This window comes from Dreissena polymorpha, chromosome 6 (genome assembly GCF_020536995.1).
Source record: "Dreissena polymorpha isolate Duluth1 chromosome 6, UMN_Dpol_1.0, whole genome shotgun sequence".
Taxonomy (NCBI): Eukaryota; Metazoa; Mollusca; class Bivalvia; order Myida; family Dreissenidae; genus Dreissena; species Dreissena polymorpha.
This window is the reverse complement of record NC_068360.1, coordinates 69,142,501-69,157,645: the sequence shown is the minus strand read 5'-3', so window position 1 is coordinate 69,157,645 and position 15,145 is coordinate 69,142,501. Positions and strand designations below refer to the sequence as shown.

The 15,145-nt window shown below is 36.3% G+C and overlaps 1 protein-coding gene across 4 annotated transcripts in view; it reads right to left on the bottom strand.

Annotated features, from left to right (window-relative positions):
* The window catches only part of LOC127833520 (WD repeat-containing protein 44-like), an 86,536-nt gene extending 71,606 nt beyond the window's left edge, over positions 1-14,930 (bottom strand). For all 4 annotated transcript variants that reach the window (XM_052358813.1, XM_052358814.1, XM_052358815.1 and 1 more), the window contains exon 1: positions 14,721-14,930. In XM_052358813.1, the coding sequence (XP_052214773.1) occupies positions 14,721-14,779 (59 nt within the window). In that variant the 5' untranslated portion in view covers positions 14,780-14,930. The remainder of the gene's footprint in view (positions 1-14,720) is intronic.
* Positions 14,931-15,145: the final 215 nt, after the last annotated feature.

The window sequence follows — 15,145 nt, the reverse complement described above, 5'->3', positions numbered from 1 at the left end:
GATATAAACACCCTGTAATACACAATACCAGATGTAAAACTTTGATATACACTGGAGGAGATATAAGCACCCTGTGATACACAGTTCCGGATGTAACACCTTGATATACACAGGAGGAGATATAAACACTCTGTAATACACAGTACCAGATGTAGCACCTTCATATATACAGGAGTAGATATAAACACCCTGTAATACACAGTACCAGATGTAGCACCTTGATATACATAGGAGGAGATATAAACACCCTGTAATACACAATGCCAGATGTAGCACCTTGATATACACAGGAGGAGATATAAACACCCTGTAATACACAGTACCAGATGTAGTACCTTCATATACACAGGAGGGGATATAAACATCATGTAATACGCAGTATCGGATGTAACCAGGCTTGGCGAAATTGCCGGTCCGTCGGTCCTGACCGGCAAATTTTCATTTGGTCCGGCAGGTTTAACCAGAATGTCGGTCCTTGTGACCGGCAAAATAAATGTGCAATGAATGCAAACATATCATATTTTTTCAAAGTTGAAAATTCGAAGAGCAAACCCTTTACTACAGTCTACATCATGAAAATGAAATCGCTCATTGTGTTGATGTTTGCAATAAGTTTGTTACGTACAATTAGCAAATCCAACTGGTTACACAACACCTACTTCAAACTCGCGAAATCGGCAACTGCTTTCGCACATTTTAATCCCTTTTGTTAAAACATCGCAGTCTACACAGGGTCAGTAAAACCGCTAAGCGTGTTTTCACAACACTCACACATTCTTCGCGATATCATTCTATTAAAATTTACCACGAAACATTTAACAGAAATTTAATACACGCACGCTTTCCATGCGTTTGACGTGACGTTGTACATGTAGGGAATAATTTGCGCGCGCTTTTCTGGAGAGAAAGGATTAAAACACACTGTACATTTGCAGTTTATTTGAAGAATGTGATAACGTCGAGTAAAAATTAAATTGGGAAGAGTGTTTCGGAATACAAATTTAATTATGCGCATTTGAGAATTCAACAAAACACGGAATATGGACCAGTTTCTAGGACGCTCATACTTCGGTACGATGCGTTTTTTTCCGATTTTTCTGAGAAAAAAAGGGTTTATCTTAATGTACATAGTTGTGTTGTTGTTTTTTTTCGGTCCGGCTAAATTTTCTCCGGACCGGCACATTTTCTGAAATGCCTGTCCGGATGACCGGAAGTTTTTTTCCAATTTCGCCAAGCCTGTGTAACACATTGATATACACAGGAGGAGATATAATCACACTGTAATACACAGTATATAAATATTACATGTCTGACAGGGTGACAGTAAATTTGTCAACTTTCGGAAATACTGTCAACCGAGGCGAAGCCAAGGTTGACAGTATTTTTCCGAAAGTTGACAAATTTACTGTCACCCTGTCAGACATGTAATATTTATTTTATTATACCGAATAAACTATTCAAACATGAACAATTTATATGAACCATGAACAATTTTAATATTCAATAATTGAATTTAATTTCAGCAATGAACAACCATTAATATATTGAGTGGTTCAGATTTACGGGCAGAGCAAAATGAACTTCGCTTTATTCGGCACCGACTTAGTAATCAATTTATCCCATCAATTTTCTTAGTCGTCAATTATTTCTTTAAAAATATATTACAGAACCAGCTTTCCATATTTTATTTTCATCACTTGATTACGCAATTTATGACGTACTTGTGTGACGTTATTTCGGTGACGAAACATTTTGGGACAACAATATGGACGTGGTGGTTTTTTTAACAGTAAAATATTTGTTTAAAGCATCGAACGAATCCAAAACGTATTTCGGATTGTGTGTTTGTCATGCATAACACCTTAAGAACAGACACTCGTTGTAACTTTATTGTTATTAGCATTGGATTAAAGTTGCCTTTGAGGTAAGCGTGTCGTTTATACTAAATTGATTTTCTTTTTGACTCCTGTCAAAGCTTAAATAATGTCATTAATCTATTCTACAGCACAGTTTCAGCTGCAATCGATATTTTAATTATCCAAATACAACGGACACGCAAAACTGCGTACTGCGCATGCGCGAATGGGACAGTATAATTTTCGAACATTCCGCACGTGATTGCTAAGGCAGCGGGATACAGTATTTTTTTGTCAGTAAATTTTTTCCCGCTGGTGGCACGTGATTGCTATGACAGCGGGATACAGTATATTTTGGACAGTAAATTTATTCCCACTGGGTCTGACAGTATTTCTATGTCACGATGGCCTATGGGAGTTTAGCATTGTAAATAAAAGTGAGGTATAATAATACCAGATGTAGCACCTTCATATATACACTGGAGGAGATATAAACACCCTGTAATACACAGTATCAGATGTAAAACCTTGATATACACAGGAGGAGATATAAGCACCCTGTAATACACAGTATCAGATGTAAAACCTTGATATACACAGGAGGAGATATAAGCACCCTGTAATACACAGTGCCAGATGTAACACCTTGATATACACAGGAGATATAAACATCCTGTTATACACAGTACAGTACCAGATGTAGCACCTTGATATACACTGGAGAAGATATAAACACACTGTAATATACAGTACCGGATGTAGCACCTTCATATACACTGGAGAAGATATAAACACCCTGTAATACACAGTACCAGATGTAGCACCTTGATATACACAGGAGAAGATATAAACACCCTGTAATACACAGTACCGGATGTAGCACCTTTGATACACTAGAGAAGATATATACATCCTGTAATACACATTACCAGATGTAGCACCTTGATATACACTGGAGAAGATATGAACACCCTGTAATACACATTACCAGATGTAGCACCTTGATATACACTGGAGAAGATATAAACACCCTGTAATACACAGTACCAGATGTAGCACCTTGATTTACACTGGAGAAGATATAAGCACCCTGTAATACACAGTCCCAGATGTAGCACCTTGATATACACTGGAGAAGATATAAACACCCTTTAATGCACAGTACCAGATGTAGCACCTTGATATACACTGGAGAAGATATAAACACCCTGTAATACACAGTACCAGATGTAGCACCTTGATATACACTGGAGAAGATATAAACACCCTGTAATACACAGTACCAGATGTAGCACCTTGATATACACTGGAGAAGATATAAACACGCTGTAATACACAGTACCAGACGTAGCACCTTGATATACACTGGAGAAGATATAAACACCCTGTATTACACAGCGCCAGATGTAGCACCTTGATATACACTGGAGAAGATATAAACACCCTGTAATACACAGTCCCAGATGAAGCACCTTGATATACACTGGAGAAGATATAAACACCCTGTAATACACAGTACCAGATGTAGCACCTTGATATACACTGGAGAAGATATAAACACCCTGAATACACAGTACCAGATGTAGCAGCTTGATATACACTGGAGAAGATATAATCACACTGTAATACACAGTACCAGATGTAGCACCTTGATATACACTGGAGAAGATATAAGCACCCTGTAATACACAGTACCAGATGTAGCACCTTGATATACACTGGAGAAGATATAAACACCCTGTAATACACAGTACCAGATATAGCACCTTGATATACACTGGAGAAGATAAAACACCCTGTAATACACAGTACCAGATGTAGCACCTTGATATACACCAGAGAAGATATTAACACCCTGTTATACACATTACCAGATTTAGCACCTTGATATACACTGGAGAAGATATAAACACTCTGTAATACACAGTACCAGATGTAGCACCTTGATATACACAGGAGAAGATATAAACACCCTGTAATACACAGGACCGGATGTAGCACCTTTGATATACACTGGAGAAGATATAAACACCCTGTAATACACAGTACCAGATGTAGCACCTTGATATACACTGGAGAAGATATAAACACCCTGTAATACACATTACCAGATGTAGCACTTTAATATACACTGGAGAAGATATAAACACCCTGTAATACACAGTACAAGATGCAGCACCTTGATTTACACTGGAGAAGATATAAGCAACCTGTAATACACAGTCCCAGATGTAGCACCTTGATATACACTGGAGAAGATATAAACACCCTTTAATGCACAGTACCAGATGTAGCACCTTGATATACACTGGAGAAGATATAAACACCCTGTAATACACAGTACCAGATGTAGCACCTTGATATACACTGGAGAAGATATAAACACCCTGTAATACACAGTACCAGATGTAGCACCCTGATATACACTGGAGAAGATATAAACACCCTGTAATACACAGTACCAGATGTAGCACCTTGATATACACTGGAGATGATATAAACACCCTGTAATACACAGTCCCAGATGAAGCACCTTGATATACACTGGAGAAGATATAAACACCCTGTAATACACAGTACCAGATGTAGCACCTTGATATACACTGGAGAAGATATAAACACCCTGTAATACACAGTACCAGATGTAGCACCTTGATATACACTGGAGAACATATAATCACCCTGTAATACACAGTACCAGATGTAGCACCTTCATATACACTGGAGAAGATATAAGCACCCTGTAATACACAGTACCAGATGTAGCACCTTGATATACACTGGAGAAGATATAATCACCCTGTAATACACAGTACCAGATGTAGCACCTTGATATACACTGGAGAAGATATAATCACCCTGTAATACACAGTACCAGATGTAGCACCTTCATATACACTGGAGAAGATATAAGCACCCTGTAATACACAGTACCAGATGTAGCACCTTCATATACACTGGAGAAGATATAAACACCCTGTTATACACATTACCAGATGTAGCACCTTGATATACACTGGAGAAGATATAAACACCCTGTAATACACCGTCCCAGATGTAGCACCTTGATATACACTGGAGAAGATATAAACACCCTGTAATACACAGTACCAGATGTAGCACCTTGATATACACTGGAGAAGATATAAACACCCTGTAATACACAGTACCGGATGTAGCACCTTGATATACACTGGGGAAGATATAAACACCCTGTAATACACGAGTACCAGATGTAGCACCTTGATATACACTGGAGAAGATATAAACACGCTGTAATACACAGTCCCAGATGTAGCATCTTGATATATACTGGAGAAGATATAAACACCCTGTAATACACAGTACCAGATGTAGCACTTTGATATACACTGGTTAAGATATAAACACCCTGTAATACACAGTACCAGATGTAGCACCTTGATATACACTGGAGAAGATATAAACACCCTGTTATACACAGTGCCAGATGTAGCACCTTGATATACACTGGAGAAGATATAAACACCCTGTAATACACAGTACCAGATGTAGCACCTTGATATACACTGGAGAAGATATAAGCACCTTGCAATTTTTGTTTGTATGTGACCACTACAGTAGTGTTCACTTTGCAATTTATGTGGAAATTTAATAATGAAGACTGAAGAAAACCAATTAAATGTATGGAAAATTGATACAGTAGACTCTCTGTAAACCGGACGGTCTGGGGACCGGCCTAATCATCCGGTTTTCAGAGAGTTCCGATTTACCAAGAGTATTGCCGTACATTTTGTACAAAATCATTTACATGTACCATGAGATAACTGTACTCGTGTAATGTTTATGTTTTAAGCCTTCTTCAAAGTATGTGTTTTTATTCGATTAAAAGCAAAAAACATTCCATACTGACTTGTTTTGATTAATCCCAAATAAGCGTGGTGCTTTATACATGTTCTTTCGTGACATTTGTCATATAGGCGAGTGAGTCGTGTTCGAGTTCACTATAAATGGCTCTGAATTAATTAAACCTCAAAGACAATTTTGACAAATAACAACACAAATACGATTGTTGTGGACACACGATTTATTATTCAAGACATAACACATTTCACAAAACATACACACACACACAAAAGAACAGCGTCATAATTATTTTCCATTTAAGCATTAAAATCGTGGCTGTAAGATCTTTTAAACTACCCGAGAAGATCACAAGAAAGTGATCGTCGCAACGGCATGGCATTAATTTTGTAATTAAATTGTTTATCATGAGCTTCATAAAACGATCGAGTCAATCACTTTTTGGTGATACCGCACGTCGATTTAAGACATTCACAGTTTGTTTTACAATATTTAATCAAACTTCTTTAGCGCGGTAACGACTTGACACCTTTATGGTATGTTTAATCCGATTATCGATAATTGGGCGAGCAAAATGTGTGACACCGCACGCGCTGTGCTGACCAGGTATTGTAATTTTCACGCCTCGGGCATCTTTTGGACCGTCCGGTGTACTAAATGTATTTGACGTTGAAAATGACCAAATTCACGGAGATATTCGTTCGGTTTCCGGTTTTGAGAGAGCTCGGTTTATTCAACATTTTTTAACAAATAAATAGAAGGGGAAAATAAGGGACTGGCCCGACCGTTCGGAATCGGGAGAGTTCCGGTATTCAGAGAGTCCGGTATTGGCAGAGTCTACTGTACATTTTTATTATTTTAGTTGAAGAAAGATTTGAAATGCAATTATCCTTTGAGTACTCACTGCACTGCGTATATGATGGTACAATGTATCGTTGTAAATTGAAACATGCCAAATATTTGCCTCATGACTTTTTACTTTCGGTGCCGATTGTTAACAATTATTTTTTTTTGCCACAGTATTACAAACAACAAGCAAATTTGTTGAATGGATATCCCTTCCATTTACCTCTGAAATGCATACATTGAATATTTGTTGGTTTATTTTCCAACTTTCTTTGAGGAATTACATGTATATCATTGCCATTCAGGCGATCGATATACAATATTTGTATCGCTAGAGCTGAGATTTCAACGCTATGGGGATGGGTTAATTTTGCAGACTGCCTTATTAACAAACCATTTCTACTACTCAATAGACCAGTTTTCTTTTTTTTACACATTATCAGCAATTCATCTGCAAATTATTAATTTAATCAGGCATTCACACCATGGTATTTTTTATGAAAGGGGACCCTATTGCTATTGATAGAGGAATTGTATTTAAACAAGAGTTCCGCAGTCAAAGATATATGCGCCCCAAACAGGACTTTGAAACAGTGACCCCAATTTCAATAGGGGTCATCTCTTGTCCAAGGCAATGCACATGTGAAGTATCAAGCCAATCATTCAATTCGTTGACAAGTTACTGATCTGAAACAATTTTCACACTTATTGTAACAGTGACCTTTACCTTTGCCCGCAATATCAATAGGGGTCATCTACTGTCCGTGTCCAATGCACATGGGAAGTATCAAGCCAATCGATATATTTATTGACGAGGTATTGATTAGTAAAGATTTTCCTACTTTTTGTGACAGTGAGCATGACCTTTGACCTAGTGACCCGAAGTTCAATAGGGGTCATCTACTGTCCAAGTCCAATTTACATGAGAAGTATCAAGCCAATTGGTCAATTTGTTGACAAGTTATTGATCAGAATCGATTTTCACTTATTGTGACAGTGACTTTTGACCTAGTGACCCCAAATTCAATAGGGGTCATCTACTGTTCAAGGCCAATGCATATGTGAATTACCAAGCAAATCAGTCAATTCGTTGATGAGTTATTGATCAGAAACAATTTTCACACTTGTTGTGACCTTGACCTTTGACCTAGTGACCTCAGTTTCAATAGGGGTCATCTATTGTCCAAGGCCAAGGCACAAGTGAAGTATCAACCCAATCCGTCAATTCTTTGACGAGTTATTGATCGGAAACGAATCTGCATCTACAGAAATGTACTGGTCACATTGTCTGACAAACTGTTTATTTGTCTGCCCAATTGTCGCTCTGAATGAAATTTCTTTGGTAATTTGAAAATTGTATCTGCCAAAAGCCGAAGGGACAACCCAATCTGAAACACTGCCTCCTCGAGATAGACCTTGTGTCTAATCAACCAATTGAAATATACTGACTTTCTCCAGAACCTCTGTAAGATAGAACGAATTGTCAATTCAAAACTTCTGCTTTTGCATTTATATCGTTTTTTGCGTAAACTTTTTTGTGTTAAGTTTTTGTTTGGAGTATTTCTCCACAAATGACTCACTAATTGATATCGATGATGACTGGTATTGTGTTTGTAAAGATGTACTAGATTGATTTAACTCAATTTTATAGACATACATGAGATGTATTTAAAAAATTGTACAGGGAATTTCGTTTTATCAAGAAGAATGGTGAGCTGTACGTATGAACATGTACTCATTAAAGCTCACAGCATTTGAGAAGAACTAGTGTGTTTATAGGTAAAGAAACTTCAGCGTACAGTTTATATAGTATTGACATACCTGTACACTGAAGCCAACCCCGTATTGAAAGTCAACCAGAGTCGTAACATATTTATGTCAGGCTATAAATCAAAGAAAGCTCATTTTCTTGGATACATTTCTACGTATATTGGTGAATGAATATAAATTAAAGCATTGGGGAATATTTTAAGGTTCAAATGTTTCAAATGCATCTTACAATAGATGAAAATAACTCTCATCTGTCTGAAATTCACAATTTTGACGCCATTGTAGCTTTGTCAAGTGACGAGTTTTCATTTGAATACTTTCGGATCGACCTTGACATTTTTTGCTGAAATTGTAAACAATACTTTTGTTTTCTGAAATCTATTATTTGTGATTAACAACTTACGTCTGGTGGATTATAAGACTGATTTCAGTGTGAATCAGGTAATTTTAAATAATATTTACCTTGAGTTTGTATTTACACTACAATTTGTTTACAAAACAAGCCAGAATAATCTAAAATACCGGGAAATGTCATTCTGAATTTGAAAACACTTGAGCACATGGTATGTTACTAAATATAGAAATAACGCCATATGACCGTGAAATCTCGAGATTAGCATTTCAAGAAAGTCTGTCATATCGCTGTTTTTCTCGATATGTAAGAGCAGAATAGATAAATTTTAAATGTTTAAGATAGTATTTTGTGAAAGAATATATCAGTTAAATGTGAACAATGTCAATATTTCCGATCAAGTGGTTGATTTGGGCCAATAACTGCATTTAAAAGCTGTTTTGGACTGGTCTTTGTTAACTGTCAACTTTTTGGGAATTTCTGGTTGACTTTCCTAATGGGGTTGGTCCATAACTATAAAGTCGCGCCTGTCAAAATTCATAAAAAGCGACATTTAAAGTTATGGTAGCCATAACTAGTGCGTTTACTTCTGCAAAATGGGGGTATACTTGTGTTCATGAAATTCTTAAACACATTTATTGTCAATAATGGCCAGAAATCATGAGTTTTTGTATGTAATATATTGACCAACCCATCCGAAAGACATCGGACCTCGGACATTTCCGATAAAATTTGCTGAGGTCCTGTATTATTCCCAACATTGTCGGACCTTATGTCCGACCATAAATAAATTGTGTGTTTTTGGTAAAAAATGAAAACGAAATTATAATATGAACAAATACCGATTTCAATGTTCAAAACCAAAATATGACCAGTATTGATGCTAATGTGTTTAAGAATTTTATAAACACAAACGTCCGCCATTTTATGCAAGTGCTTATGAAAAGTGAATTTTTGGATGGGATCATTCCCATTTAAAATGCGTAAATCAAGTGACGAAATGTGCAAGCATATTCATATTCACTGGTCATATTTGGTTATAACGACCAATCAATGAGCGATTTTAATTTAATATTCGTACATTTATGTATTTTGTCTATAGTTTCAATGTGTCAATAATATCTCATTGTGTGCATTAATGCAGATGTATTTTTTCATTTTAAAATACTACATGTACCGAGTTGCAGGGCTATATATAGAACAGGTTTACGGCACATGGTCTGTTTTGACACTTTCCATCCGTGGAACTCAACTCTGTCAGCAAAAATTTCGCGCTCTTATTAAAACACAGGTTTTACATGGCATCATGTGTAGTGAATGGTGCAGATGAATACAAAGGGACTAAAATAATATTATCACGTGGCTGTAGAAAAAATGTGCTATTCAGTTCTAAAAATGGACATGATAAAATATACTTCTACTTAAATTAAATTGTTACTGCATGCAATTTGTAACGGGTATTGTTTTCACAATTTACTCGCCATAAGTTATTAATTGCTTACCATTTGCATTTAATTTCTCATAAGGAACAATTATTGTTTAAGTAATTGTTTATGGTAAAAAGGTGCGACGATACCCAGGCAGCGTCTTTCATATACTGTTTAGTAACCATTGGATATTGCATAAATTTTAAAACTGTGATTTTTTGTAAATCAATCTGCAATGAACGCTAACTTCAAGACTGACGTCGATCAAAAATAATGATCGCCAGTTAACCCTGCCCTTATGATACACATTCTCGTTACCGATTGGACGCTTTGGCGACTGAAAAGTTACCCTAGAAGTTTTCGTGGTGCATCTGTGTCAGCATACATGGCTGTGTAATGTGACTATTAATTCGATATTAGACAACAATATGAGTGCAGATTATCGGACGTCTGAGTGCCTTCGGCCATTTGTTAAAAGGACGTATAACGGCCCATTTTTGGCGTAATTAACGGCCGAAAGCGCTTACTGAACGGGCATAAATTTCATTGTTATTTTATTGTATTTAGAATTGTTAAACATTGTGAACGATAAAAAACTATACAATGTATTTGTTATTGTTTGTTTAAAGCAGAATAAAGTCCGGTAAAATGCGGTGAGGTCCGGTAAATTTTAAAAGTTATCGGACCTCATGACTGGTAAGTTTTTTTTGTCTTTCGCATTGGTTGATATTGACTATAATAAAGGTGGAATGATTGATAATTGTAAGTGTCCCGCTTTTTGGTCATAAGCCACATATTATTTATAATTTCAGGCGCCCCGGGGCTGATAGGTTTTTTTTTTTTTTTTTTAATTAACATGTCAATTCACGTTCTGTGGTGCGTTATAACTCAAAGAAAAACAGCGTCAAAAGACGTCATTTGGTGCGCTATGACTACAAGAAAATCCCCCAGTCATTAAAAATATAAATATTTTTTTATATTGTTTGTTTTAAAACTTTCCCGCACAGATAGTAAAATCCCGACTCAAGAGATTCCCCCGTTTCAACCCGACTCTATTACTGTATACTTACTACTTTTCAAGTTTCTATTTATTACCTGATAATCCTGTTTATTCCGTTTTTCAATTTTGTAAATCACTTCCTGGTAGATATTTACAATAAAAGCTCTCAATTATTTCTTTAACACAAACCTTGCCATTTTTCTAAAGTATCAAATAAATTTTAAGTTACTATTAGCAGGGATCATATTTTCCTGCAACATCAATTGGTCCGGATATAAATGGGGGAAAAAGTATCCGAAAATGTATGTCCGAAATCATGACAAATTACGTTAAAATATATACCATTGATTTTGCCATTCATGAAGGTGGTATAATAAATGTATAAGTAAAATACCCTTAGGCTATTTTTAAACGGAACGAGTTTTTTCAACTGGTTTTATCATTTGGTATTTCATTGTTGTTTCCTGTGATGTTTTATCAGACTTTTTTCATCGTTGTCAATATTATTAATCTGTGTAAGTCTATACCAATGCTTTAAATCATTGTCGACTCGATAATAGCTTACAAACATGCACTGAACCAAACAAATGTCTGTGCGTAGGTTGGCTACTGACAATAACAAACCAAATAATTAAGAAAAAGTTTGTTGTCAAATAACCCACGGCCGATAGTTTAGATGCGTAGAGATTTAATCACGAGAGCGAGGCATTTGAAACCACGCATCCAATTTTCATGTCGTGAGTTATTCAACAACAAAGTATAAAGTACACGAATTATTTTGATTCTAACACGGTTTACTGAAGATTTATACAATGTGTATTACTTTCTTGTGTACTATTTTATGTGAAGTTCTGCCCTTAAAAATAACTTTCGGCTGTTCTGTTGATCAGATTCGCGACTTTCATTCATAATTATATTACCGGATTATTACGCTGGTGGAAAATGTATCGGCATGTTTTGTTTAGTTACAGCGCGTGCTTCCAGACGCGTCTTTTCGGATGCGTCTTTAATCCGCTTTTCACAAGTTTTTTATTCTTGGTCTGACGTGCAATTAACCGGTCCTGGCCGGTTTAGAGACTGCAGCGAATGGTTTATCACACCTAATCGAGATAAGAATGTAATTAGGGTGTGTTATCATGTACACTGTGTAATCGATTTCATGACATGGGTATTTTAGCGAACAGAATCGGACCAACTGTTTGGGATTTTCAATCGGTCTTTCATGACCCCAATCAGTCTAGGACCGACAAAACCGAAAAAAATATGATCCCTGACTATTAGTATTTATAGATTTGATGAAATATTGCCTCTGAACATGCGTCAATCCCCTTCGTGTTGTGTGCTTGTTAAAACGCTCAATACACATGACGCGACGTTGTACATGCTGCATAATTTTCGCGCTCTTTTTAATTAAGAAAAAGAAGTGACACAAAGTAAATTTGCACTGCTAATTTGAATCAAGAATATTTAACGTTGCAGTAACATTTACATTCGGAAGTGTGTTTCGGATTAAAAACGCGTTAACATCGACTTACGGGAATGGGTTTCGGATTGCAAATTTAATTATTAATTTGAGATTTCAACAAATATTAACAGTTGCGTTATGAATTCAACGATAATTTGTTTAAACACTTTACAAGTCAAATAAATGTTTTGACGGAATTATGCATGAAATTCACGTTGTCCACGAGGATTACGGCCGGTTGCCATCATCAGTCTTCTAAGTATTGATTATCAAATGATACATTTACAAGTGTGCGTAATTAATTCAACGAAAATGTGTTAAAGCGCATTGCGTGTCAAATAAATGTCAGAAAAACGAGGTGAATCAGTTCTATAAATGGACATGATGAAATATACATGTACTGGAATAAAATTGTTATCGTAACCGGGAGTTATTTGCTTAACTTACTCGCTATAAGTAATTAATTGTTTACCACTTGCAATTAATTTCTCGTATTAATTATGAGTCATAGGTAACACTTGTTTACAGTAAAAAGGTGTGATGATGATGACCAAAACCGTCTTTAATGTACTGTACTGGTTCCCGGTTTTATATTACGTAAATGGTTTAACTTCTTGCTAATCAAGCTGCGATAAATTCTTACTTCGTGCTCGACGTCAATAAAAAATACTGGTCAATATTTAACTCCGCCCTCATAAGCATTCGCGTAAACGATTGGACGATAAACATCACAGTTCGACGACTGGACAGTTACTTGATACATCCTTGTCAGCATTCAAATGACTGTGTTATGTGGCTAGAATAATTGATACGCGCGTCTTATCAGTGGATTATCCATTTCCCCATGTGGTGTTTATGGCGATTACTTGTGAAAGTAGGTACCGAGTGCTCTTTTTAAACAGGGAATATTGATACACTGATTTTGTTTGACAATCTCCACTTTCTTTTACTGAAAAATACACTGATCGGATAATTTCAAGCGCCCCGGGGACTCTGATTTCGAAATTCAAGCGCCCTGGCGAGGGATCGTTAAATGGCCTGTGAAAAGCCTTGGGCATTAGAGCTGCAACGATTCACCAACAGCTCGATTCGATTTCAGACACTCCGATACCGATTTTTTCGATTCGATTCATCTTCAAACCTAGTTTTATCATATATTCACTCTTATGCCTCAAAATTAACATTTCTGTTCAAATGTGATTTCAATAAAACACATAAAAAAGAATAGCAAATTAGGACTCAATTTTAATATAAAAACTTCTGACTAGAAGATTGTGTTGATGACACAATAATATAAAAAATAAATAAATAATCATAAGAACGTATCTGGAATCAGTTGAATGGTAGTACTATCACTATTACACCTTTACCCAAAACCGCTATAAGCATGTCTACCACTGTGCCATGACAGCATCACCTGTTACCTGTAGGACAAATCACATTCTCTTATAAACTTAACAAAACTTCAACAGAAATAGAACTATTTTCTGGCTGGCGACTTGAGTAGTTGCACTTGTGCGACATCTTTGTCTTGCTAAATCATCGTTATGTTTGCGTTTGACATATTGCATTAAATTAGATTAGTGGTTGAGCCGGACTTAGTGTACGCCACATATGTGAAGCACAGTGTACACTTTGCTTTATTGGTAGGGCTACCATCCCTAAACCCAAAATACTGCCACACTTTTGATTTTAGCTTCTTAGGCGCATCTGATAATTTCAATTTGTCGGCAACAATTTGTTCAGCCATTTTGACGTTTTTCCGAAAGTAGACCGTAACAGGCTTATTGATTGGATGACTAAAGTATTAATCAACCAAACACGCGCATCATAATTACAGGTAAAGATAAAACCTACACCTTCCTGTATCAATAGTCAGAATACAGCGTGCTTTACGTATCTATGTATATATATGTATATATGTTAAAGAATCGAATCGAATTTGGTAGGTTTGGTATCGTAATCGAATCGAAGCATTTTGAATCGATTTTCGATGAATCGGATCGAATCGTTGCAGCTCTATTGGGCATGTATGCAAATGTTGTCAGTCTAAGCAATTCTAAGTCAGATTTGTCTGACTGACCCATTTCGCGGAAGTCTGGGCATATATCCGAGGCGCAAAATTCCTACTAAATTTAATTTAAACATGATCAGTCATCACCTCTTCGGAGTTAAATCTTCCGCATCAAAAAACTCCTCTAATTCACTGTCAGACGACATGGCTGCAGCTGAACTGTTTTATATACTGTTTGAAGTATTGTTATTTCAGCACAAAGCGTCTGTGATTAAGATTACGACTTACACATATTTAATTTAAATCAGTGGGTCGGCTACATTGCTTTGACGGACGATAAAGTCATCCATATTTGTTTTGACTTGACTGGTTTTGATTCCATCTGCATATTTGGACAAAGCGGCCTCTACCTTACGGTATAATCTTATCGTAGTGGTAAACGGCAAACACTGCACCAGGCAAATAATTCAAGATCTGGAATGATTTTCGATTTATTACGTTTTCTTTTTTTTTTATGGAAGTCAGTGGTATTTAAAAAAATGGAAATTAATACAAAGTTGACAAAAACTGAG